The sequence below is a fragment of the Pavona decussata genome, unplaced genomic scaffold, assembly GCF_977016875.1.
Source record: "Pavona decussata unplaced genomic scaffold, jaPavDecu1.1 SCAFFOLD_54, whole genome shotgun sequence".
Lineage (NCBI taxonomy): Eukaryota > Metazoa > Cnidaria > Anthozoa > Scleractinia > Agariciidae > Pavona > Pavona decussata.
The window spans coordinates 329950-355248 of record NW_028145476.1 but is presented as its reverse complement, the minus strand read 5'-3'; the positions used below and the strand labels follow the sequence as shown (position 1 = coordinate 355248).

General features: G+C 38.7%; 1 protein-coding gene across 1 annotated transcript; it reads left to right on the top strand.

Annotated features, from left to right (window-relative positions):
* The first annotated feature begins 1620 nt into the window (after window positions 1–1620).
* LOC146480212 (uncharacterized) lies at window positions 1621–25275 on the top strand. Its single transcript, XM_085109936.1, has 24 exons — window positions 1621–4656; window positions 6656–6723; window positions 8786–8847; window positions 9475–9544; window positions 10007–10097; window positions 10311–10418; window positions 11634–11690; window positions 12577–12647; window positions 12947–12979; window positions 13077–13108; window positions 14332–14380; window positions 14706–14814; window positions 15752–15799; window positions 16307–16408; window positions 16806–16885; window positions 17823–17871; window positions 18198–18313; window positions 18967–19053; window positions 20528–20605; window positions 21127–21192; window positions 21830–21919; window positions 21998–22045; window positions 22820–22890; window positions 23667–25275. The coding sequence occupies exons 1-24, from the start codon at window positions 4623–4625 to the stop codon at window positions 23773–23775; spliced, it is 1728 nt and encodes a 575-aa protein (XP_084966062.1). The 5' UTR covers window positions 1621–4622; the 3' UTR covers window positions 23776–25275.
* Window positions 25276–25299: the final 24 nt, after the last annotated feature.

Here is a 25299-nt window from a genome sequence, read left to right as displayed (position 1 = left end):
TTGTTAATGAAGTTTGAAACCACAAGTACAGGGCTGGCCTATATATTAAGATGTATTTCTGGATTCTGATTTACAGTAACTCTAAAGATATTTAGTTGGTTTAGTTGGCAAGACTTAAGATCTAGTAGGATTTTTTTTAAAAACTTTTTTAGAGAAAAATTCACAAAAGGTGGAACTTCTAGCTTAGCTTGATGATACACTTTGTCCACTAGTTTCAATACAGACTTTTCATATTGATAGGAGATTTACATCCAGTTTGTCTTGCTAGGACAAGTGTTGTCTGGCAAAGATGATTTCCCATGTGCGGAATTAAAACAGTTCATCACAGCCGGGGTCTGCAAAAGAGAGCCTTCACTACAGGGGATCTGTTCTATGGAACAGGATTCCCTTAGAGATTAGGCAGCGGCCCAATTTAACCCATTTTAAAATTTCATAATTTCAATGGGAAAGATTTTTTGTGACCATTTTACTGACGCAGCGAAAATTGACTTTGAAAGTTTCATTGCATTTATTCTTTAGGTAAGGTAGTTAGGTAACTTGATTTATTTTAGGCTAAATTTACACGACTCCTAGGAAGACCATGTAACATGATATGATTTCGTGTATAAACAATAAAGATAGATTGAGGGGTGGGGAAAGAATTTCCTCAAACTGATATTCCACAGGTATAACGCTGAGAATATCTGCAAGAATAAAGTTTACCAACCATTTTACACGTTCTTACCCAAAGGCAAAGAACGAGGCATCAAAGAGGTTATTAAATAAGATCACATACGTGTCACTGAATTACCACGGATCAGTACAGAACGTTTTAAGAGAAATATACTTGTCAAATATAACTTAGCGGTTTAGATAGTTTAGATTGAGATAGCTGGATTTGTTTATTGTTTCACCATTCAGAGCAGAAGAGCCCGGCCACTGCACTTGTATTCCACAATCGGCACTTGTATTCTTTCTTTAGCTTCTAAAGAGACCACAAGAGACTGCGGTACCGCATCAGTGAAGGAGTGGAACTGATTTGGGTATAGTAATTTGACGTCAGAGTGAATTGATTTGCCCTGACGAGGGGCAAATTTATCGTCTTCTATAAAGTTTTCATTGAAAGGAATGGCAGCACCGTGATCGAGGTGAAAAACACAGAGGCCTTCAAATGGTAGGCTAATGCTTGACCCCCGAGATGGACAAGGTGTCAATGGGGGATGGTCAGTGGTGGAATTGACTCTACTGTTCTGTAAAATATCTTCGCGAAACAAGTATGGAGACCCTGTATATTTTAATTTCTTTTTCACACATCCAGCTACAATAGCGTACAAGGAAATTCTTCTTGTTAGAAGTACCAGATTTTTGTGTCTAAGCCAAAGGACATTTTGTATGTCCTTACAGAGATAATAAATTCGAACAAATTGAATTTGTTGAATTTCTCATACATATCCAAAAATTATATAGACAAACTGTTACAGCGTCGGATCCAGAGTTTTTGAAGAGGGGGTGGCTGACGCGACAGAACGATATCTGAAATTACGATGATAATCAATACAGCGGTAAAATAGAACTATATCGTGATTTTATTTGTAGAGTAAGATTATATTTTACATATAGTAGGCTGTGATCACAAACAAGCAACTCTTTCTGTTATTACTGCGTTCCTTAGCCACGCGTGAAGTGATCTTTCAGCCTCCGTGCTTCCCATCTGTAGCATCGTAAGGATCGTTAAAAGTTCTCGGATATTAGGAAAGAACATGTTATTAGCATGTGTCTCTATAAGGAAGGTTATTGAAACTTCGTCTGACACTGCTTGACGCTTCCAGTAATTGGTCCAGCGAAACAGGTCCCTTTCAAAGGTTGGCAAAAGTTGCCGGAGTACGTGATCTCACCTCTGTTGCAGTACTTTACCAATTTCATCCATGGCTTCTTTGGACTTCGTGACGATTACAGTAGGAATGAGAGCACAGAGTTCGTAATGGGCCTACTTTTGTTTGCTGAAGCGAGATTTCAGTTCGCCGAAAATTATGTCCAGTAAAGGTAATGCCATTGTTCGCAGCTTCCAGTACTGTACCACTGAATCTGTTGGGAGTGTTATCCCAATTCCGCTGTCTACTGCAAATACACGGACGTTGTTCTGTAGGCCCCACTAGTTCTGAAAGAGTTAAGACCTTTTCGTACAAGCGTTCGAACGACGACTTTCGATTTCATTTCCAGTATACTTCAACAAGGTGGCCTTGTAGAGCAGCAGCGAATGGTCACATTGGTTCCAAAAGTTCCTTTGCGTAAAGAAAGCTCAAATATGTGAGAAGTTGTCGTGGTGTGCCTCAGTCCATTGTTTTAGTGTATGTGTGTCCCAGCTCCATTCTTCATCATTCGAGTAAAAGGGTTCGTCGAGCCATTTGTGATACCTTGGATCCCTTTTATATTTTAACCCTAAACGACCCTGAAGAGGGGGGTGGCTAGCCACCCAATCCACCCCCCCTGGATCCGCCCCTGCTGTTAGTCTGTAAAAAAGATATACACTGTCAGACTGTCCTTTAACGGTTGAGGTTTGAGAGTCCGTACAGACCGTTGTAAATTCAACATCTCATATAAGCCTTTATCCCATGCCATAGAGAAATTATACAGCCAATCAGAAAGCTAGAAACCTGTTGCATATTCTGCGGTATGCAACAGGTAGTATTCCATGAAAAAAGCCCAGCGTTCCTCGATCCAGGCTTACAAATTTTTCCTGCCAAAAGATCAATTGAAGAGCCTGCAACAGGTCAAAATTTTCATTCAGAAAAAATTACTATCAACAGCTAAAATATGGAAAAAAGAATACCCCAGTTTTTACCTTAATTTTGAATTCCTGGAACCAGACATTGAACAGGAAAGTTAATTCAATGGGTGGCATGGCATAAATTAGTTGTGCAGTGCTTTCTTGTGGTATACCCTGAATATCCCACTTGTGACTTGAATTTTCTTAGTATACACACAAGCTAATTACACACACGTGTACAATTAATTACACAATTAATTACGCCAAGACAATTACAAATAATTATGCCAAACAAGAATAATATTGAAATAAATCTTCAATTTCTGTTTTTGTATTTTTTTTCTGCAAATAATGTAACTTGTATGTACAGGCATACAAAGAAAAAATAATTAAAGTTAAATTCATTATATCCTGATTAATATATTTTGATAGAATATGATGGTAAAAAGTTAAAATATTTCTGGTACATAGCAAACTTGACTACTTTTTGTCAATACAGGTGAAAGATAACAACTCATTCTTCAGTTGAAAGACACTAGATGAAGACACTAGACAGGAGTGTTGAAACGTTGGGTCGTGAATTGTAACTTTTTAAGTTACATTCATCAACTTTCAAACCAGAGTAGCATCAAATCATGTCTGATTGTCCACCTGGTTGCAGTGTGAACTTGAACATACCTTATTCTTCAGTTATTGTATGTTTAATTGTGTAGCCAGCTTCTGATCAGAAAATGCCCACAAAACATTACTTTTTTGTTAGAACCATTCGATAGCAATGTGGTATGCATTGTCTGTTTCTTTATGTACAGGCTGTAACATCATTATTAATTGTACACATGTATAGTTTACTTCTCAATGAAGTAGCTTGCACAGAATGAATAAAAGAGTCTGAACCATAAAATTAATTATTTTAGGACAACTGCTGACCACCTCTGTACCCAATCAGGCTTGCCTGAAACTGAAACTTTTATCAAAGTTTCACCTTCTTTACATCACATCTGTTAGTGAACCAGAGAATACAGGTGGCTTGATGTAAAACATTTGGGAAGATTTCAGAAATCCTGCTTCACCTTCAGCAAACTTTGGATATCTTTGGAACTTGTCGGGTGATCTTTGGAAGTCCAGGTACTCAAGGGTGACAAGAGTTGCAGCTACAAGTCTACAAGTCATACACCTGTAATGGGCCTGTAATCACCCTTAATATATCTCATACTTGAAACCAAAGTTTGGTTGTCTGTCTGCCAAACCATCATGACTTTGTTGCATCAAAGAAAACCACTGAAGCGCTTCCGATCACTGATGCATTGTGCACAACACCAGCTGGCACTTCAATCATATCACCAGGCTGAAGGATCACTTCTTTTCCCAACATGGCAAACCTAAACTGGCCGGAGAGTATCGAATCCTTTTTGGAGACGCTGTGTGTGTGATCAGAAAAGTCTGTCCCTGGCGGAAATGTGTACCTTGTGCAAGAGTAGCCTTGGGATTTTAGCTTGTTTCTCATGCTTTTTTCGTTGAGTGGTCCATCTCTTTCGCTGTTCCATTTTTCAACTTTTAGTTCGGACATGCTCGATGACAGCGGCACTCACTGGATCTGCAATAAAACGTAGAGATTTACAGCTCGCGTATTGAGGCAGTGTTTAATCAAAAACGGACGTGAGGTGAGAAAAGAAGACCTTAAAAACAAAATTCAAATATTAATATCCACATACACGAAGAGTAGCTCCCATGTAGGTCGGTACTCCATGTAGGGGATCATAATGTACAGGCATGGTTACCAAGGAATTACACTTAGATCATCTTCCAGGTTTGTTGATGAATTGAAAAAGACCTGAGTTTTGTCAAATGTCGCAATCGATGCAATTTAACTAAAGGAATGGAAAGCTCTTTCAGCTCGAGCTCAAGTGAAGGTAAAGTAAGTGGTTGTGTCCAATTTTACTAAATGGCGTTGTAACATTAACAGTTTGCAAGTCCTGGTGTACTTGAATGCGTTCTGGCATGCCTAACTAACTTGTTTGTATGTGTACTTGGAAAACGTTTGTTTGGCCACTTTTGTGATGATTAAAAGTGATTTAATTTTCCCAAAGCATTTGCAAATGAACCTCCTTTTAAAGTTAATTTCACTAAAAAATCGAAACCAGGCAACTGGCTTAGCTAGGCTAGTAAATGTTATATTAGCTTACTCATTTACAGTTGACTTCAACTTAGGGAGTATTCATTATTTATGGAGAGGGGGGTGGGGCTGGCAAATAGGAGAGGGGGCAAGCGAAGTTTACTCCCCTATTTAGGGGGGGGGGGGTGGGTCAGAAAGGTTTTACTCTGGATCTGGGAAAGAGGGGGGGGGGGGGGGGGACAAAAAAGTTTGAAGGTTGATATCATTAGTTTTGGGTTTTTTTTTTCCAGAACAGCATGACATTTAATGTACTTGCACTACAGTAAATTAAACCATAAGATACAACAATGCTAAAGAGTATTTCAAAATGTTATCTCACACCAATAGTTTACACAGCAAATGGGTTCCATTCAATGGATTTGTTAGTCAGATATGTTTGGATTTCACTGGCTGCACCAACAGATAGGCAGCTCTCAGAAATAAGTTGATCTAGGCCTTTCGCCAGAACGGTTGGATGAAGACTGTCAGTGTTTTGCAGGCAGATCATGTCATCTGGTAGTGGCAATATAACTTCTTCTACACTTTTCCCAGTCAAGGACTCCACAACTGCAGCTTGGGAGAGTCTTTTTCTCTTTTGTTTCCTCTGTTTTGCCTTCCTCTTGGCCTCTTTCCCCCTCCTACTGACTCCACTTTTTTTGAGTGTCTGCCCGTTGCACAAACACCCTCTTTAGCTGCCTTGTGGTATTTTCCAGACTAGTGATTACACTCTGTATCTTTTCAACCTGTACATTAACATACATAATAGTTTCTTCTACTGCTAGTGGAGCAAGCAAGAGGCAGGCGAGTAAAGCGCTAAGTGGAGGATGAGAGTATCTCTCTCTTAGTCCTTTGAGCCCCCAGTGGGGCATAGGGCTGCAGGATGAGAGTATAGTTTGATAATAAATGTATCATTGGGGGGGGGGGGGGGGGGTCAAATACGTTTACACGTTCTAGCTGGGGGGATCCAAAAAGTTCCAAACGTTTCGTTTCCCCATTTGCCAGCCTTCCCACTCCCTTATAGTATTACATGTATAGGATGTATAGGCATTTCCGAGTTGTTTCGAGCCTCTTCGTGAAAGCGAGACTAAGTGCAAATCTTTTCATATGAAAATTAGTTTTGTCTGCATATGAATGAAAAACTAATTTTTCAAAATAAAAACTATGCACAAAGCCTTACTTCCTTGATGTTCAAAGCAACTCGGAAATGACTACAGATTTGCAAACCCTTGTGAGGGTTCCCATAATATTTGTAAGAAGTGCTTATTATCAAAATCTTTGTTAATTTTCTGTAAACTTTAAATATTTTGAAAGTCGCACACTTTTAGTAATAATTAAATTATCTAATTTTAAAGTAGCTGAAAACACTCACAGACAGGTAACTAACAAATAAATGCAGCTACCCGGGTACCGTAGTTGCTGTTATTATGTCAAATATGACGATGGATCAAGTTGCAGTGCGACTACTGTTACCGGGGTCTGACTTAAATAAAACTGGCCAATCAGATTGCAGGACAAGAACAATGAATTTCAACCAAAGCCTATTGAGCCAATCACGAGTAGATGGAAAACAACTACAGTAAAAACCGGATCCTTTAAAAGTTGCGTTTCCCCTTTGCATACTACAAGCATAAAGAAGGTACCCCCTTTCGGCCATGCCTCCTCTCTCCATATAGATCAAGTGCTATATGGAGTAACACATGCCTTTTGGTCCCGTGTACCGGTATATATAAATTTATTGCATTTTTTTGTATGCACAGGTAATGACTCTGGCCCAACAAAGAAGTGTATTGATTGCAATAAATCGTACAAGTCCTGTGACTGCAAGGTTTGTCTTGAATTTTTACCATTCATAACTCTGATGCTCAAAAACAAAATTGAATAAACTAAGTGATTAAGTAATATTTGGTTCCAGAAAATATGCATCCACTATCTCCACTGATGAGATTTTCTTTTTTCTAAGAGACAGGGCTACCCTGCTAAAAATTCAATAAACAGTAGCTTCATACTTTTCTGACCACCCACCCCTTCTGTTGGGTGGGATGGGGGTGGGGGTGGGTATGGATACTTTTATAAACTAGACACATTGTCCAACAGCATCTAATTATGCGGGATGCCCTGAGGGGGCATACCGTGTCTAAAAACGGGTCGATTTCTTTTTTTTTTTCTTCCTCGTAGCTACAAATCGGTACATTAATTTATTCATTAAACTCACCCCTCTCCTACTCGGGGTGTATTGTTCTGATTGTCTTCAACAGAAGCAGGCCAATCAAAATCCATTCTTGTCGCTTACATCGCGAGGGAGGGGACCCACTCACCCCTACCTGTGTGACGTCAACGCATCATTTGATCTATTTATTAAAAACATTAAATTTGGCACCATATTGTTAACATGTTCTGGACTCAAGTGTGCCATTTTCAAACGGAAATTTCACCATTTTGAAGCGGCAAATCGAAAGAATAACTTCTAAGAAGCACCCGACATTTAAAACGGTGGAAATTGGTAAATTCCTGGCGAAGGAATCGTGCTTTGTTTGACAGTCTTAGACCACGACGCGACACTGAAAAGAGGTCATTGAGAAGCTTACGTTATCGCAATGGAATTCCCGCAATTTCCCTTGAAACCCTGAGTAGCGTAACACAACGGAAACAACGTAACGCGATCGTCGTGACTCAAACTATTCCATTGGCAAGGATAGTTTTATCAATCGGCGAAGCATACAGTTGGAATAAATGAATCAGCCCCAGCATCACGCGTAATGCCAGTATAGCAGGCATCTTGTTATTATTTGTAACCTTCATGAGTGACAACTACAGTGACTAACAAATTTTTTTCAATGTTTGAAGGGGTGCACGAAATAAGGCCTTATTAAAGTGACTTTTGATGTAAGGTCAAATTCTCAATTTGTTTCTTAAGCAAATACAAGGCAATTTGGAAGGAGAATCGGGCGTAAGGTTCTCCCCAAGCCAACTTGCCTAATGCTCTACAATACTATAGTTTTGCCATTATTTGATTACTGTTCGCCTGTCTGGGACAGTTGTGGGGCTGGAAGCAAAGATTACCTAGATAAACTTAATAGACGTGCTGCATGCATTATTGAAGGTCGATCAGTCGGGGCTGAGGAATTAAAATCAACACTTGGTTGGCCCAACCTACAAGCGCGCAGAAATTATCTCAAATGCCTTTTAGTCCATAAATGTCTTCACGGAATAGCGCCTTCGTACTTACTTTCAGAGTTTAGGCACGCGCATCTTTACCATGACTATAACACCAGAAGCCGTGATTTGTTGCGCCCTCCCTTCGCAAAAACTGCTAAATATCAGGGGAGCTTCAGAATAAACGGTGCTCGAACTTATAACACCATCCCGAGAACCATTAGACAGGTAGTGGCGTTCAGTAAATTTAAAACCAAACTAAAGGTCCATCTTAAGCAGTAATGCCCGCGGTACATGCTGCATTTATAACTTAATTATTTGTCTAGTTTTTTATTTGCTTTTTTTTTTGTTTCAATGTTTTGTGTTTGGTCTTGTGCTGTGTCAGGGCTCCATTTAAACTAGCTCTGCTAAATTGGATGCCCTGGATAAATATTGAATTAAATAAATAAATAGATAAATAAATTTATCAGAAGTTGGGGCTTTTTTTCAGGCACCCCTTCAATTGGTCCAAGGCTTTTACAACACTTACATGTACTCTATATTTGTGGCCAGATTTTGTTCTTGTTAGTCCAGAGAATACTCTAAGAAATCTTTTTAATTTAACTACCAAAGTTTCCTACTTTAGGCATCTGTCCTTATAAACAGCCAAACTGGATCTGTCACCTTACATGTAGATGCCTACAGGTATAACAAAGTTTGGTAAAAATAAATGTTTTTCAATTAATGTGTTGCAGAATTGTTCTAAGTGTGGAACACTTTTTCACAAGTACTGGGGAACCAACCTTGTCAAAGGACGGTAATGATTTAACGTTAATTTTATTTAACAAATTATCTTTTTTTTAAATTTGATTACAGTGTGTTTCAAATACTCTACGACTGAGAAGTGGATTGTCTTTGATAATCTTATTGACTGATAGCTATTAATCAAATGAATATATTTAATAATTAACATTTTATGTAACACCAAAATCCCAAAAAGTCCAGTGGTGCTGAACATGAATAAAACAAAATTAACAGAAGGAGTTTGAAAGCAATAGAAAATAACAATAAAAAATATACTTAATATATCATTAATACAGTCGACTCCCAATATCTCAAACCTTCAAGGGGAATTAAAAAAAGTTCGAGTTATTGAGGGTAAAATTGCAAAGAAGATGACCTTTCAGGAAGAGATTTCAAGGAAAATTGGTTTGAATTAGTGCGAAGTTCGAGTTAGCGAGGGTTCTTCAGTAATCAGGAGTCAACTGTACAAAAACTTATTAATATATGGTCCACTTAAAGGATGAGTTGTTAAAAAAGATTTTAATTAATTTAAGACTTCAAAGAGTTTGCTCATACTCTATTGTTTTCAAGAACATCAAGTGTAGTTCTGTAATATTTAAGTAGTGACTGAACAAGCTTTCTATTTCCATTCCTATTTAAGGTCCCATTGTCGTACATGTTCCACAGCAGTTTGTATCACTTGTCATGTGGTAGTTAACAAGGTCGTAAAGGTAAATCATGATCATAATATTAAAAATGGACTATAATTTTCTTCATTTTTAATTAGTTTTTATTGCCCCTTCAATGGCTAATATTGAAGGAATATTCGGAACTCCAAATCAATGTTTGATTGGTGGTTAAGGCTATTTAACCTAATCTAAATATACTGTGAGTCTTCATGCAATATAGTTACCAGTATTAAATTTATTATGATTTCAAATCATATGCTAAATTCAAGTTATTTAGTTATTAGAGATCAGTCTTCCAAGTTGTATCCATGCATAATGGCTTACATTTATCAAGTTTTTAATTTTTCTTTAATTTCTTTTTTCTTTACTTCAATCTGATATTCATGTTTTTGTTTATCTCAAATTATAAACATGCAGTGGTTTTAAATTGATAGTTTTTGACTGCAGCTTAACTGTTAATTGAAAGCTTTCCTTTAAATTTTCCTTTACTTAAATTTTGTGCAGATTTGTACAAGATGTCTTATAAAACAAAAGGAGGATGAACTGAGTACACAGAAAGCTCTGTCAGCTATCGAAGAGGCAAGAACAGGGAGAGGTGTGTTTCTGTTTTGTATAATTTTATACCTGTAACATTCAGTTCATAAATTAGCTGCTAGTAAAATTTATTACAGCTGTTTTAAATATAAAATTCAGAGCCATACATAGCGGGGGGTGGGGGTAAGGGGGGGGGGGGGGTTCAGAGGGGGCAGCTGTCCCTGCCAGGCAAACTCAATTTTTTTTCTCAACTCATTTTGATTCTTTTTTCCAGTTAATTCTACTTCATCTGTAACATCAGATGCATTTGTGGTGGTATCTCCTGTTTCACGTCTTACTCCTGAGCAAAAGAAAGAATCTCTCTTTGAAGCTGCCAAGACAGGTAATTAAAGTTAATCGCTATGACACATGAAATGGTTATACGTAAACTATTTGAACAGCATGTGCATGTTCAAGTATCTTGTGAATGAAAGACCATTACATGCAGTGAATTCAGCACCTTAAGGTGTTTGATAACAGTTTTTAAGGAACCATACCTCACTTTTTCAAGCGGCTATTGGGTAGTCTTCTCCGATGCCGATCGATGTGAAATTTACATCTCAGTTATTGCTTTTGGATTGAAGTTTTTCACGATTGATATTTTAGCAAAATCGATATTGCCATGGTAATGATAAAAATCCTTAAAACCAACAAATTGTAAATAATTCAGAAGAAACAATTTGCTGTAATTAGGGTGGTCAACTTTAAATTTCTCCAATTAAATATGGGTGACTCTATTAAATTGTATTGCATATTCTTACGTTACTTTAAATTTTTTACATCATAGAATTAAGGACGGTGCCTACTATTGTTACTTTGCATATGTTTTGCGCATCGCGAGATACTCGGGTTGCCTATGGGTGGTGCCTACTAATACAAGTATATTTTTGCGCGATTTATAACTATACAGAGAAAGCAGAACTTACCAAATGCTTTTGGTATCTCAAAAGAAAATTGGGGGTAACCATGCGTCTTTCAGAGATAATTAAGCTTCAATTTAGGAAAAAATCCCATACATTGCTTTATATTTTGGCATTTTTTAGAGATATTACTGCTTAATTGTCTCTGAAAAATGCGTGGTTACCCCCAATTTTCTTTTTGGATTCCAATAGGCCTTACTAAGATCTGCTTTTCCCGCATAGTCATAAACCAGACAAAAATATTTCAGTATTAGTAGGCACCGTCCTTAAGTGATACTGAGAACATGCACACAAGAAAGGTTTTGGGTCCATACTGCTACTACTTCCTTGTCAAAAAGGTTATCTTTAATTGCTCTAAGGCTTCCTATGAGACCTTCCAATAATTATTACTAGTTAATGGCTTAGCACCTATGATCAAGTCTCCTGTTGCTCAGTGGTAGAGCATCTGAACTAGTAATCAGAAGGTGATAGGTTCCACTACCAATGAATGAGAGAACTCAGATTTTCTTTTTCCAAGTATGCTGGTGTTACTGACTGAAAAATCCATCTATTATTATTTTGTTCACCTGGCTAAAAACAGAGCATCTCATTTCTTTGATTCCCAATTTACCTTTTGTATAATATTATTTATGTTGCAGGAGACCACTATTCCATGGTGACTCTTCTGAATGATAATGTTGATGTCAATGCTAGAGGTGTGTGTACTAATTATGAATAATATTTATTGATAATAGTGTTTTTGGTGATCAATTTGGCCTGTATGTCACAGGTCATTTACATGGTACATGTATGTCACCAACTTCCACTGTGGATAAAGAATGGACACTTACAGTGAAACTTAGAAAACCTTGAACACTGGAAATATTTCTGGAAATAATGTTTATTATGTTGCAATCTAGAAATTAACCAATCAGAGGGACATGAGAAAAGATTTAGCTCTAAGGTCTAGTGGTAAAGTTGTGGTTTGATTTCACCTCTGATTGGTCAAAGAACAATAAACAATTGAGAAATAATTCTTTAGTGTTCACAGTCTTCTTAGTTTTTGATGTGTCCAAATCCCAAGAGTGGTTGTGCTCCCAAATAAATGTGACTAAAGAACACTTGTCATACCTGTAAGGGGACGAAATGAAGCATTTCTTACTGTTTAGAATACAGAGTTTTAAATTAAAATGATCACCATTAATAAGAGTTACACAGCTGGTAACGTCCATAGGGTATAAGTTGGATAAAACTATGTATTAAAATCACATGTGGCCCTCACCCAATTGGGGTGGAAGGGATTTCAAGTGGCATCCACCAAAAAAGGAACGTGGTTACCTTTTAAGGGTTCCAACAACACCCCTGTCCCTCCAGTGTGTGTGTCCCCGCCCTCCCCGATCACTCTGGCCTATCCAGAGTACCAGCCTGTTTGTGGTGGAGTTTAAAAGAAAACAAGCTTAAAAATTTGGTAAGCTTGATATGTACGCTCAGTTTGATAATAATTATTGGAATCAAGGGTAGGGAAGTTAGCAATTGAATTTAGCTGCTTATTCATCATTTATCTGGCTTCATTAAATGTTGTTTTCTGCTAATGCTCTACAGATGAAGACAAGAACACTCCTCTGTTTTTTGCTGCAGAAGGCGGACATGTACCTTGTGTTGCTCTTTTAATGGTAATACAGAAATAACAGTTGTTAAAGTTTGTAAATTATTTTATTAGGAAAGCTTTGATGGAGTGCAGTCTTGGGTCCCAGATCCACTTGAATCTTAAATAAATGTAATTTTCCTTATAGTTTAATAATAAATAAATGGCATTGTTCTACTAATCAATAATTAGTTTTCACTACTTGTTATAAAATGTTTAAAGCCAAAAAAGTTATACCCTATTTTCGAAAAATTCAGACGGTCTAGAAGAAATTAAATTTACAAGTTATGAAGATGTTGTTGCTCATGTTTATTTTATTTCAATCAGGAAAGAAATGCTGATATTACAGCAGTTAACAATGTAAGTATAGCGTAATCATTTTTAAATTATCATTTTTAATGCTAATGAAGAAGTTAGTGAATTTATTTCCTTACCAATGATTTATTTTTCTCTCTAGAAATCATGGACCCCTCTTCATGCACTAGCTTGGTACGTGTCTTTTCTGTAACATTCCATGAGGGTTGTTGTTTAGTCGCATAGCTGGCGGTTTTGTTAGGGTTTGGTGGCCAATGTCAGAGCCACAAAAATGAGCGGCAAAGCTGTGGGAAGAACATTCTTCTGGCAGTTTTGCCGCAGCACACCACAAACACCAACAAACCCGCCAGCTAAGCAGGCTAGTTGTTATTTTCATGTTGTCTTTTATGACTGTATATTCTTACCAATAATGAGATAAGTACATGGCAAGAAGAATGTAAACAGGGATATTGCTCTGAGTGCACTGCCCAAGGGCAGGTCCTGTCATCGTGGATGGTAGTCCATCATACTTTCCTTCATTCCTCTATTTATTTGTTAAGCCCTTTAATTAGTCCTAATTTAGCACGATTGTAATTTTGCATTTGAAAACCTTGGCTGCAAGTTTTTAAGGTGAATAAACTATCTATCTATCCATCTATCCATTTTGCTCTCTCCTGTGCTACTCTCTCCAATTGCTAGTAACAATCAAATTCTGCCTTGAGCCTGTTAAGCAAGCTATTACTCCTCAGTGTATGACCCAGTCACTTATTTTAAGGATGGTGCCTCAAATGTTCTGCGCATCTCTGAATAGTCCGAGAAAGACGGGTTTCTTAATAGTGGCGCCTGCTAAAACAGGGATATTTTTGCATGGTTTATAACTATGTGGAAAAAGGAAATCTTGGCAAAGGCTTTTGAGATCTGAAAAGAAAATTAGGGATCACTATGCATTTTTCAGAGATAGTTAAGCTTCAACTTTGGAAAAAATGCCATACAACGCCTTACATTTTAGCACTTTTTGGAATAATTGTAAGTTGCTTAATTATCTCTAAAAAACGCTCCGCTACCCCCAATTTTCTTTCCGTATTCCAGTAGCCCATACTAAGATCTCCTTTTCCCGCATAGTCATAAACTGTGCAAAAATACTTCTGTATTAGGAGGCACCATCCTTGACATCTTTGAATAGTGTCCACCTTGTTTTATTAGGACCTCCTCGTTGCTGATCTTCTCTGTCCAACTTATTTTCTCCATTTGCCACCAGAACCACATCTTGCACGCTTTCAAGGTGTTTGATTTCATCCTTTCTTAGCATCATTCTGTTGCTTTTCAAATAAATTGTAGTTGTTGTTGTTGTTGCATCCACATAGCACTATACAAATCACAGGTGATAGTGAAGTTGAGTCTGTTTGCCTTTACCTTAGGAAAGGGTCAAGTGAGAGCCATGTTGAGTGTGGTGAACTTCTTATTCAGGTAAAATAAATTGTCTTGATGATTTGCCATAATTAAAATGTTATTTGGGTTGTTTTTTCTCCTCTTCTGATAAGCATGTATCCTTGCATAATATTTATTGCCTTCCCTTAAATAATCACCCCAATTTTGAGGACCCTTTTTCGAGATAATTTAATCTTCTTAAATGCTACTTTTTATCATGAACGAATGCTTTCCTTAAATGATCGCCTCTTTTCAAGGAGAAGCTGTAGTCACCAGTTTTTCCAGTTTCCACCCCTTCCCTTCCAGCTCCTGTCCCCAGTTTTGTTCAGTAATGAATTGATATTTTTTCTCACCCTGCATTTAGATGGGTGCTGCTGCTTTTGCCCTGACTGACACTTTAGAGACTGCAGCTGACCTTGCATCTCGCTCTGGTGGCAAACAGGAGCTTGTTCAGTTGCTAAGGGCTGTGGAGGGTAAGGAACAGCCTGTGTTGACAATGATATTTGCCACAGTATGAATGCGTACAGGGGTGGTGATACGTTAGGTATCAATAGTTTGTATATGTTGGGGTTTCATTTTTGTTATCTTACAAAATTTTCAAACCAGTTTAATATTTAATTATTTTCTTTGTTCAGTATTCATTACCATAATCTGAGACAAAGGGTATTAAAAATCAAACTGGTTTGAAAATTTTTAAATGTTTGAACCCCCAAAAATTTGAACCACAACATAATAATATTATATTAGTTAAATATTGTAACATTTTATTACACTATCAGTTATCTTTGTAAATTGTAACTCAATCTAAGTCTGTTTGGCCACAGGTGAATTGCTTTAATATACTTGCATCTGTTCTAGAAGCCATGTAGCACTGTGAAAAAAACTACAAAAACTGCAAATCAGAAAACAACAACAACAACAACAACAAAAAACAAACATTTGCTTCAACATGCGTTCAACACAGTTGTTGAACCAAATGTCGGGGGCTTTTGAACAGGTCTTTCAACATTGTTGAAAGCGTAAATAAATGTTCAAAACTTGTTGAATCAAATTTAAATTGGTTTAAACTTTCATTCAACATCGATTCAACATTTTCTCTTTTCTTGAAAATGTTGAATGGCGTTGAAACCGTTTGAACACTCCGTTTATCCAACATTTGCCCAAGGTAATAATTTTAAAACCAATAATATAACAAAGTTTCTATAGCGCTCTATTCACAGATCAAGAATTTGAAAATACATATTCACATCATTCACGCTTTAGATTAAATGAACTAAATAAAAAAAACAAAAACAAATATGCAATTCCTTAAAACCGCCCCTCCATTCGAATTTGTTTAATCAACTTCCCGTTGTCCTAACTCTGCTATTGTTAATATATTTATGAACACCTTTCAAATTGTTGTTTCAGTTGATGTCGCAGTTCATACTTTACAAGAGAGACTTCAAAGCCCGTCAGGTAATCTATTAGCAGGCATTATCTTGATTTCTTTTTCTTTCTTTTTTTTTTCACTCTCAAGCTGATGAACCTAACATAGCGCGCGGACAACTGATCTGCTGCCCAAACGAACTGCTTCGTTAAAAATTGTCCTCTCGCTACGTTACACGATAACACCTAAAAAATCGTCCCCTGAAAACACACCTTAAATTAAGATTTTAAGGGTTAAAGGAACTTTAAAAGTTAAAAAGGTGAACCAATATTTCCGTAAGATTATCGCAACTGATGAGTCCTCTGCAATTAATTTTCTAATAATCTCAAGATACTACTCTGACAAACATCTCACTTCACCGAGAGATTTTACTGTCTCAGTGATCCTGTTGATGCACAATCGAATTTCACTTTGGGCAACCATGACAAGAAATTGTACATAAGTTTATTACTCAGAACGCTTTTGACAAGCTAGGGTTACAAAACGCCGTAGCCGGTATGGCTTTTGCATCTTCGTCTCGTGTTTTGTCTTGCTAGGTTTGTCTACCAAAGATCCCATGTTGAAGCTGTATGTTGCTACAGTTGTCAGACACATCACCGACAACGTACCGCCCAACAGCCCAAAATGGATGGTTAAAGGTTGGTACATACCGCACTCTATACTTAATATTCACATTTGCCGTAATCACCACCATTATCGCCGACGACTTGCTACCGTCTACCCTCGTAGCACAGTCGGTAGAGCAAACGAGCATCAAATCCGGAGGTTGTGGGTTCGATTCCCGCCGAGGTCAAATATTTTTCTTTGCCTCGTGCGTTCTCCTATCTCCTTACTAGGGCTAACGCTCAGTGGGAAATTCATTGGTTCACTTTAGCGCTTTAACATACACTTCAGAGTTAACTCTCTGATCCATCAAATTTAACATAGCTGGTTAACTCCTTCAAGGCCACTTCTTGAGACATTACAAATTCTCTCTCCGATTTTTGTCCAATGTCAGCTTGTTTCTTTCTCTTCTTCTTCTCTTTCTAACCACAGACGGCCAAAAACAAAATTCGCGGCATCTGAAGACACCAGAGCTGCTGAGAAGAGGAGAGAAAACGAAATCCCTTGATTGGGTGAGTTGAACTCATTGTCCCAGGCAGGACTTTCAGAGCATTTACTGTAGGTGTTATTGAATACATTTTTCAGGCAACTTTTTTATTAGTTTTTGTTCAAACTCAACCCTCCGTTGCAAGGTTCAGAAATTAAAGTGATCAGTCTCGCCTTCCACTCAAACAGTAGTAATAATTAAAACAATTATTCCGCGAAATCGCGCGGAATATCGCCTGATACTTACCGTATTTATTTGATTAACCGCCCACCTTCGAATAAGCGCCCACCCTGAATGCCCAAAAAGTTAATATGTGCCCCCGCCCCCTCCCAACAAAAAACATTTCTGTACTAGCCCAGAGTGAAGAAAGAGGAGCATCAGTTGTGTTCTAAAATTGGTTTTGGATGCGGTAGTCAGTGCACTTTTATATTGTTTGTTTGATTTTGCACGTTGTTTGTCTTATTGAAGCGAAATAAACTTGTTATCCCTTGTTTTGTAATTGTCAAAAGATGTCCTCGCTTGCTGGAAATGTTGGAAAACAGTAAGCGCCCACCTCGAATAAGCGCCCACCCTCATGAGCCCAATATTAAACAAGCGCCTAGGGCGGTTAATTGAATAGATACGGTAGCCGACGGCCGTAGGCCGAGTTGGCTAAAATCAGGGGATATTCCGCAAGATTGAGCAGGATAATTGTTTCATTATTCATCACAGCAATTGATAAAAAAGAAAAAGCACAGCTTTATTGCAGAAAAGCTGGAGACAATCTTCATTTTGCCATTTTTCTTCCCGACACACAAAATTAAGTTTTTCGCAGGATATCTCGTTGTGTATGGACGAGGACTATCAAGCGTACCATGACCATATTTGGGCAGTGTTACAATGTGTTGAATAATAACGGATATTATATACCTCCTGGTAAAGTTGTTTTGCAATTTAATCGAATAACACTGAGTTGCTTTCAGGGGCTTCGAAAACACAACTCTTGTGAAGAACTCAGGTCCGAAACAACCGGTGAGTGCTAATCTGATGAGGTACCCGCCTAACCTTCTGTTGATAAGATGCCCTATAAGCTATTAACTAGACTGTGAAGAGGCCCCCAAGTGAGGTATAGGGCGAAAAGAAAAATCGGCGGTCTTTTCGCCCTATATCCCCCACTTGGGAGCCTGTTCACAGGCTACTTATTAACTCGTTACGCATGTGTGAGTTTGTCTTAAAACACGGAAATATATATATTATAGTAGGTAACTGTATTTTAAGAATATTATTCGTTGTTCTTTACACACTGTTCGTGGAACGTAACTGCCCCTAATTGTGCGATTGGTCTTGTTTTTTTGCAGTGGCGCGGTTGTTCGGTTCCAGTACCCCGTCAGCCAATATCCCTAAAGCGGATGTGGAGCCAATTATCCGACCGGATTTATTGCCGTCCGTGATGGTGAACCCTTCCAAACTCGAGGTACACCTCCTTATCCATAACGTAATGTAGTTGGCTCGCTTCAGTGCTACACTGTAAATTCGAGGGAAAATAAAGTTGATTGATTGATTGATTGATTGATTGATTGATTGATTGATTGATTGATTGTTCTTTGCCCTAACGTTTAACGCGTGTGTCAAATGATGCCACGCCATTGGCTACTGTTTGGCACGAGAGAGCCTTCTGTTATAATAACTGGTAGAGGTAAAGATCCCCAGTACTGAAGATAAAGACGTTTGGTTATTGGCTTCTGCTTTAGGGCTGAAACCCCTCTTTAAAACTTGACCAAACAAACCGACAGTTTTGTATCCTGTTCCACGGGCGTTGAGATGTTGGGGAGCCTCGGGACGAAAATTGCCACACAAGCGAATAATAAAGCGAGGAGACTGGGGAGAGAGACTTCCCTGAGTCTCTTCTCGTTTTTTTTCCCTCTTGTTATATTTTTCCTGGCCTTTATAATTCGCGCGCTTGGCGATTTTCTTCGCGTCGCTCCCCAATACCTGAATGCCCGGGACATGATAACAGTTTTCTGATGACTGAGTCAAACTCCTTACTGCTTTATATATGAAAATGCCTGAAATTTAAACGAAAGTGGTGCCATGAATATGCAATCTTTTCTTTTCCGTTGTTGTCAGGAAAAGCTGGTCAAATGTCAAGCGGAGAAAGAAGACCTGGAACAGCGCTGCAAGAGACTCATGCAATCTATCGCCAGTGCTGCTGAGGTATACTAATGTTTTGTATACGTCCATTTGGTTAGAAACCTACTTCTACGGACTTGGATTATCCCTGGCTCACGGGAGCCCAGGATGTTCGGTTGTGTGTTACATGTTGTGTCGCTTATACGTTTCCTTTGCTTTTACCAAACGAATTTCGCTATGTACCTCCTGGTCCCAGTTGTTCAAAGAGCGGATAACTTTATCCAGTGGATAAGTTGCTATCCAGCGGATAAAATGTACTCCAACCAAAGCCTATGGCAAGTTTTTCACACAATCCCATACTTAAATTAGACAGACGCTTCTACTTTATACACAAATTATACGATAGGGAAATTCTTGTACACATTCATTCGCTGCATAGTGACCTATCCAGTGGATAAAATTATCCGCTCTTTAAACAACTGGGGCCTGGTCTTTAATAAGTTATTCTGTAGCTTGTTTTTTCTTCTTAATGCCTTGGAAGAGCCAATTTGCCGCCTTTGCAGGCATGCGATCAGACACATAACTATATAAAATGGTTGGCAAGCTATATAAAAGGCTATTTTTCTCCTTGCTCTGTGTGGCTAACCGTAAACAAGCTGTTAATGAGTTGCACCTGTTTAAGCTTGATTATAATGGGCGCAAATTGTTGGAAATAGGCACATGGGAATGCGTAGACCTGCTTTTGAATAGTGCGTACAACAGGCTTTCTTGTCTTCAAACATCTAGCACTCTACAGACGTGGGGGTAATGAGTCTCTTCGTTGTTACCGGATGATTTCCAGAATAACGACCCTCGGACCATACCCATCTTGCACACAGTAGTAAGGAAGTGACATTTTACTTCCGGTCGTGACGTCAGTATTTTAGGTGGTCACCGGTCCTCGCGCAAGCCCGTCAGTTTTAATTGAATTAGCATTCCATTCGCGCATTTGATCAGGAGAAAGAAGAGAGATAGTGTGTAGTCTACTGGCCCAAGTTGTTCAAGGAGCAGATAACTTTATCCAGCGAAAAAGTCGCTATCCCGCTGGATAGCGTTTTATCTACTGGATAGAGTTATTTGCTCGTCGAACAACAGGGGCCTGGAGTATAACATGTCTGCTGATTAACTGCAGGCATTAGTCTGGAGGGGGGAGGGGGGTCCATATAAAAGTGACCGGGGGTGATCGTCGTACCTTTTAGGGGTTAAAATGTGTGCTTTGGTACCCCTTAGAGTGTTAAAATCTAAAACGGCTTTCGTCAGAGGTATGGTGGTACCTTTCAGGGTATTGAGCCGAAAAATATGAGAGGAAGTAATGTCAGTCAACTGATTTGGTACCTCTTAAAAAGTTGTTCGGACCACGCCCACAAAACAGAATTCTGGTACCTTTTAGGGGTTCTTGTCAAAACTTCCTATAATCACCCCCGTCACTTTTATATGAGAGTCTCCCCCCTGGGGGTATTAGTGTTATCTCGGCCGGTAAAGAACTCTTATTATTTTGACCATTGTTGCTTTTTGTTAGACACACGATAAAGAGGTGACGAGATTACAACAGGAAATAGACATTGTAAGAGAACAGAAGGACATCGCCATAAAACGGGTACTACGGATATTAATTTTGCTGTTTTTTTTTTATAAAATAAATGTGGTAAAATGCCGTAAAATTAAAGGGGAAGTATCGCGGGAGTTTTAACCTTTTGTGGTAAAACTGGTGCGACAACAGTTTATTTAGTTACGAAAGAATTCTACAACATAGAGAAGAAGAAATCAACTGAATACTTGAAAGGAACAACTTCATGACCTACCCTAGTGCATTTTGGAAACGGAAACGCGAGAACTTGGAAACAGTTAGCCTAACTTTTTTAAAGTTGCAGTCCATTCTGACCAAGTCCATCTGTGGCCAGAGACACTCATCGATGGGTGACAATCTACAACAAATTTGAGCAATACTTTAATTTATTTTTTGGCGTTTTTGATACAACACCAAATTCCCGTGATACTTCCCCTTTAAGTATCAACATCATGTCTTTGTCTCCGCATGAAATGTCATAGTAAGACTGCCTTTTAACAGGATATTGTACTGACGATGATCTGATTTTAAATGTTGTGTCTTTTATGAAGTGCGAAGCTACGTTTGTCAACAAAATGGCGAAAATTCGTCAAGAAACAGAGGCCGCTATCCACGAGGTTAGTGGTTAGTTATTTAATAGTACCTTAATTTGAACTAGCCTGCAAACAGCAGACGTATTTCCGATGGTCGCTTAGGGAGAGAAGCGACGATCGGAAATACGTCTGTTCACAGGCTAAATTTGAACTTAATACAAGGGCGGTTTTCAATCAAATTCGCCCAAACAAGCCAAGACTTGAACTTGTGTGTTTTTTGCGTTGACTTTTGACCCCTATCTCATTTGCTTACTACCCATGATGACATTACGTCATCTCTAAAAAATAAATCTAATGACGTCACGATGACGCAATTTGCTGCCTCCTGATTGGTCTGGATCGATCACGTGGTACGATTCTCGCAATCTGATTGGTTAGAGACCATATAGATCCTCGTTTCCGGGGTCTCTCCTCGACTCTGGGAATGAGGTTGAGAAAAAGCGTGTGCGAGAATTGTTGGTTGAGAAAGTTAGTCGTGCATATTTTCTTCAGTCGCTCAACTGAAAATCACATTGATATAAATTCCGGGGAGATGTGCTACTGGCTAACCTTAAGTTGTGCCAACAATATATTTTCATTGGCTCTCCCCTTTGGGTTGAGAGTGAGATGCAACTGAGCAGTTCTGCAAACTTAAGGTTTCAATGTTGTCTCAATTCTCCAGGCAAACGCGCGGCTTAAACAAGCCGAGAAGGACCGGACCGAGGTGCTGCATTTACAGAACACATTCAGGTTATCCTGGGTCCCGAATGAGGTGAGAATTTTGAGTTTTATACTTTGAAAATGTATGTTCAGCCGGCGTCAACTAAAATATCCAATTTATCTCTTGCAGCTTGTCAGCTTCTGCTCCAACAACAAATGTCGAGCGCCTTTCACACAAGTAAGATTGCCATTTAAGTCATTACTCAACAACTATGAAATCCCTTGTAAGGTCGTCGAACAGAAGTGGTCGATCGATAGGGATATTTTTCAATGAAGAGAACTTTATGCAGGGTATGTCTATTGGGACGAACTCCGAAATCATAAAACATACAACGAAATCTAGCGCACATCGTTCCCGGAACTGTGAATATGTTGGGGAGTTTCCATTCCGCAAAATGTTCAGATTTGCCGTTCAGTTACCACTCTTCGAGAAATTTAATTTATGAACAGCATTCTCCTGCTAACCTGCTAATTTCTCCCGACAAACTGCACCCGAGTAAGAATGTACGAATAGAACGGAATTTTCTGGTTGTTCCGATTTTCCCGGAAAGTCCGCGAAGTACATCCAAACTTCTCAAAATTTTCCGGAAAATTATTTTTTATTTGATTCCCCACCCGTAATTTCCGAAAATTTTGGTCGAATGAAAATCGCCTGTTAGTTCTACTTTGGGTTGCTTGTGTGCAGAATGGACTGCGGAGCCATTGCCCACGAAAGATGCCTGAACTCTACCCTTAAAGCTATAGTGCCTTTGCTGGCAACCGTACTCAATTTAGAAAAAGTCGAGTTCTTACTAAAGCCGGCGCCCCAGTACCTTTTCCTGGACACCAAGTTCGTAACTGGGCCCAATGTGTTTCAGTGTATTCCTGCTCGGATTGTTCTCGCCCCACGTTCAATCTCTACTTTCAACATTAGACTGTCTAGAACGACTTTTCTCCTCTCTTTCTCTTACAGACAAGAAGACGCCATCATTGCCGCTGTTGTGGCCGTGTTTTCTGCCACAACTGTACAGACCAGTCCGCACCGTAAGTAAAACTGACTTGAGATTAGAGTTCAGCGGCGGCAGCAAGCTCGCCGAATTTTCCGGAACGCGAGCTGCAAAGCTTGGAACGATTTTCTTCCACTGTTTAGTGTTATCGTAACGTTCTGAGAGTAACGGTCTTACTCACTTTGGATTTCGCAGCCTTTTGCTATCGCTAAGTCAGCACTTTCCGGTGTCGCTATTTTCTTGTAGCTACAATTTCTTTTAAAGCGGTATTCATAATTTGATTTTTTTTTTTACATTAACATCGTAATCAAATGTGAAATAGTTCGCCTGTGAGGTCATGAGTGAACTACTGATAGCAGCTGCCATTTGTTCTTTAAATGTAAACTCTCTGATATGTGTTAAAACAATCAGTCTTTGTCCTGTCAGCTTCTATACTATGGGCGTTTTCCATTTGTCATAGCTGGCCGGCCAGACCAGTCAGTTTGTAAACGGAATGTACCAACTTGAAGGATAAGTTTTATCCTAGTCCTTCGAATTTCTTCAAAATAGCGCGTACCATTTTCAGTGATTATTTTTCAAGATTTTTCAGCACCATCCCTTCAAAATGAAGCATTCAATTTACAGACTGGCCAGCCAGCTCCGACAAATGGAAAGCACTCTTTAAACTTCGGATCCAGTTAAGTCAGTTTTGTTGAGGAAGAATTCAGATCTTCAATGTCCTTTTGTGAAAACTCGAAGCTGACTTTCAGGTCAGATACGACGAAACAGGGCACCATTTTTATACTAAGGCATGGATGTCTTCTTGTTCTTCAGGATTCCAGCGTTTGGATATGACCAGCTTGTCCGAGTGTGCAATCCTTGCTTTGCTTTGTTGGATGACATGTTCTGTGAGGAACCAATTGTTTTTACAGACCCCACGTGACGCAAGAAAACTATTGGCGTGGATTGCGTAGCCTCGCTCGCAGACGGTCTTTAGGCTCGTTTGCGTGACGAGCAAAAAGAGTGTCTACGAGGGAGGCTACGGATTTGCGCAGCCTGTTACCGATTAATATGTGACCATATGCAAATATGACGACGGATGCATGGCGTTCCTGTCGAGGGCAACTGGCTGATATTTTAAGCAGGCGGTGTTGTTTCTATTTTAAAAACATAACTCCAAGAAAATTATGCCTATTTCAGCTGGGATTAAACTGCCGAAGAAGACGACTGAATTTAGGATCAACAACAGATTGCCAGTTTTCACGAATTTACGAATTAATTCCATATTTTACAGATTAAATTTGAAATATCAAACATTTAAGGAGAAAATCAAATTATTTAAATTGTTGTGAAGACGGACATAGGTAACAAAATCAAACTCATCATAAATCATTGCAAGGCAGTGGAGGATCTGGGGGACCCCTCCCCCTTAATTTTGAAGCAAAACCGAAGTCCTTGGGGCCGAGGTGCGAGATATTTCGTGTAACGAAGCCGAAGCAAGTCGAGCGTTGGATGACGGGGCACCCACTTGCCTGAAGCTCTGAATTCGCCACTGCAAGGCATTTCACTTTAATAATAAGGGAATAATCTCGTTTCGTTTTCAGTCAACTTGAACAAAAAGAAGGATATATGCAGGAAGTACAGTAAAAACCCGCGAGTAAAAACCTGTGTTTTTCCAAGTTAGCCTCAACAGGTTCTTAGATAAATGGTGCTTTACAGAAATGTAGGCTGTATAGGTTCTTAAAGAGAATGATTCTTATTTTCTTCATAACAAAAATAGTATAGTGGTCAGGGGATAGCCTAACAGGTTCTTAAAATTCAGTGGGGCTGGTCGTTCGAAAGCCGATTAACGCTAATCCCAGATTAAAAATTAACCGAGGTTTTCATCCCGCTTACTTTGAATGTTTTCAAGAGCTAATTTTAAGCTAATGGTAAAGAAAAGTCTAAGTCAAAACCAAAGGATAAAAATCTTTTGGAAAAATCTTTATTGATAAATAATTAAACTCTGATCAAAGTTCACGTTAATCCATGATTAGCTTAATCGGGCTTTGAACAACTGGTTCTTGCGGGTTTTTTCTGTACCTCTGTTGTAGGCAGAATTGTTTGATACAGAGAAGAAAATAATTCTATATTAATATATACTTTAACTCACACAAGAAGAATTCAACGTTTTGTTAGAAGTGCAAGATGTTCAGATCAGAGTGGCAAGCTTTTTTTCTAACATGTTACTGCCTAGTACACCTAATTGCAATAAAATTGTCATATAAAAATAAGAAAACCCAAATAGGAATTACATGGCTTGTAGCACTCAATGAAGACACACACGTTTATAGCTGTATATAACCTCGTAAATAATTTTTCACAAGTAAAATGCACCATACCATACATTTACATTCTTGTAACTGTGCCTCCATACTCCCACAAATAAAGGAGCTTTTATATATACACCACTGGAACTGCATTAACA

What these genes read in the sequence shown, in the direction of transcription:
- LOC146480212 (XM_085109936.1), top strand. Translation starts at nt 4,623, where the DNA reads ATGGAAAGCTCTTTCAGCTCGAGCTCAAGTGAAG. An exon ending in TAGTTAACAAGGTCGTAAAG is followed by an intron (nt 9,545 to 10,006) that starts GTAAATCATGAT and finishes AATTTTGTGCAG; the next exon opens with ATTTGTACAAGATGTCTTAT. An exon ending in CCCAAAATGGATGGTTAAAG is followed by an intron (nt 16,409 to 16,805) that starts GTTGGTACATAC and finishes TTCTAACCACAG; the next exon opens with ACGGCCAAAAACAAAATTCG.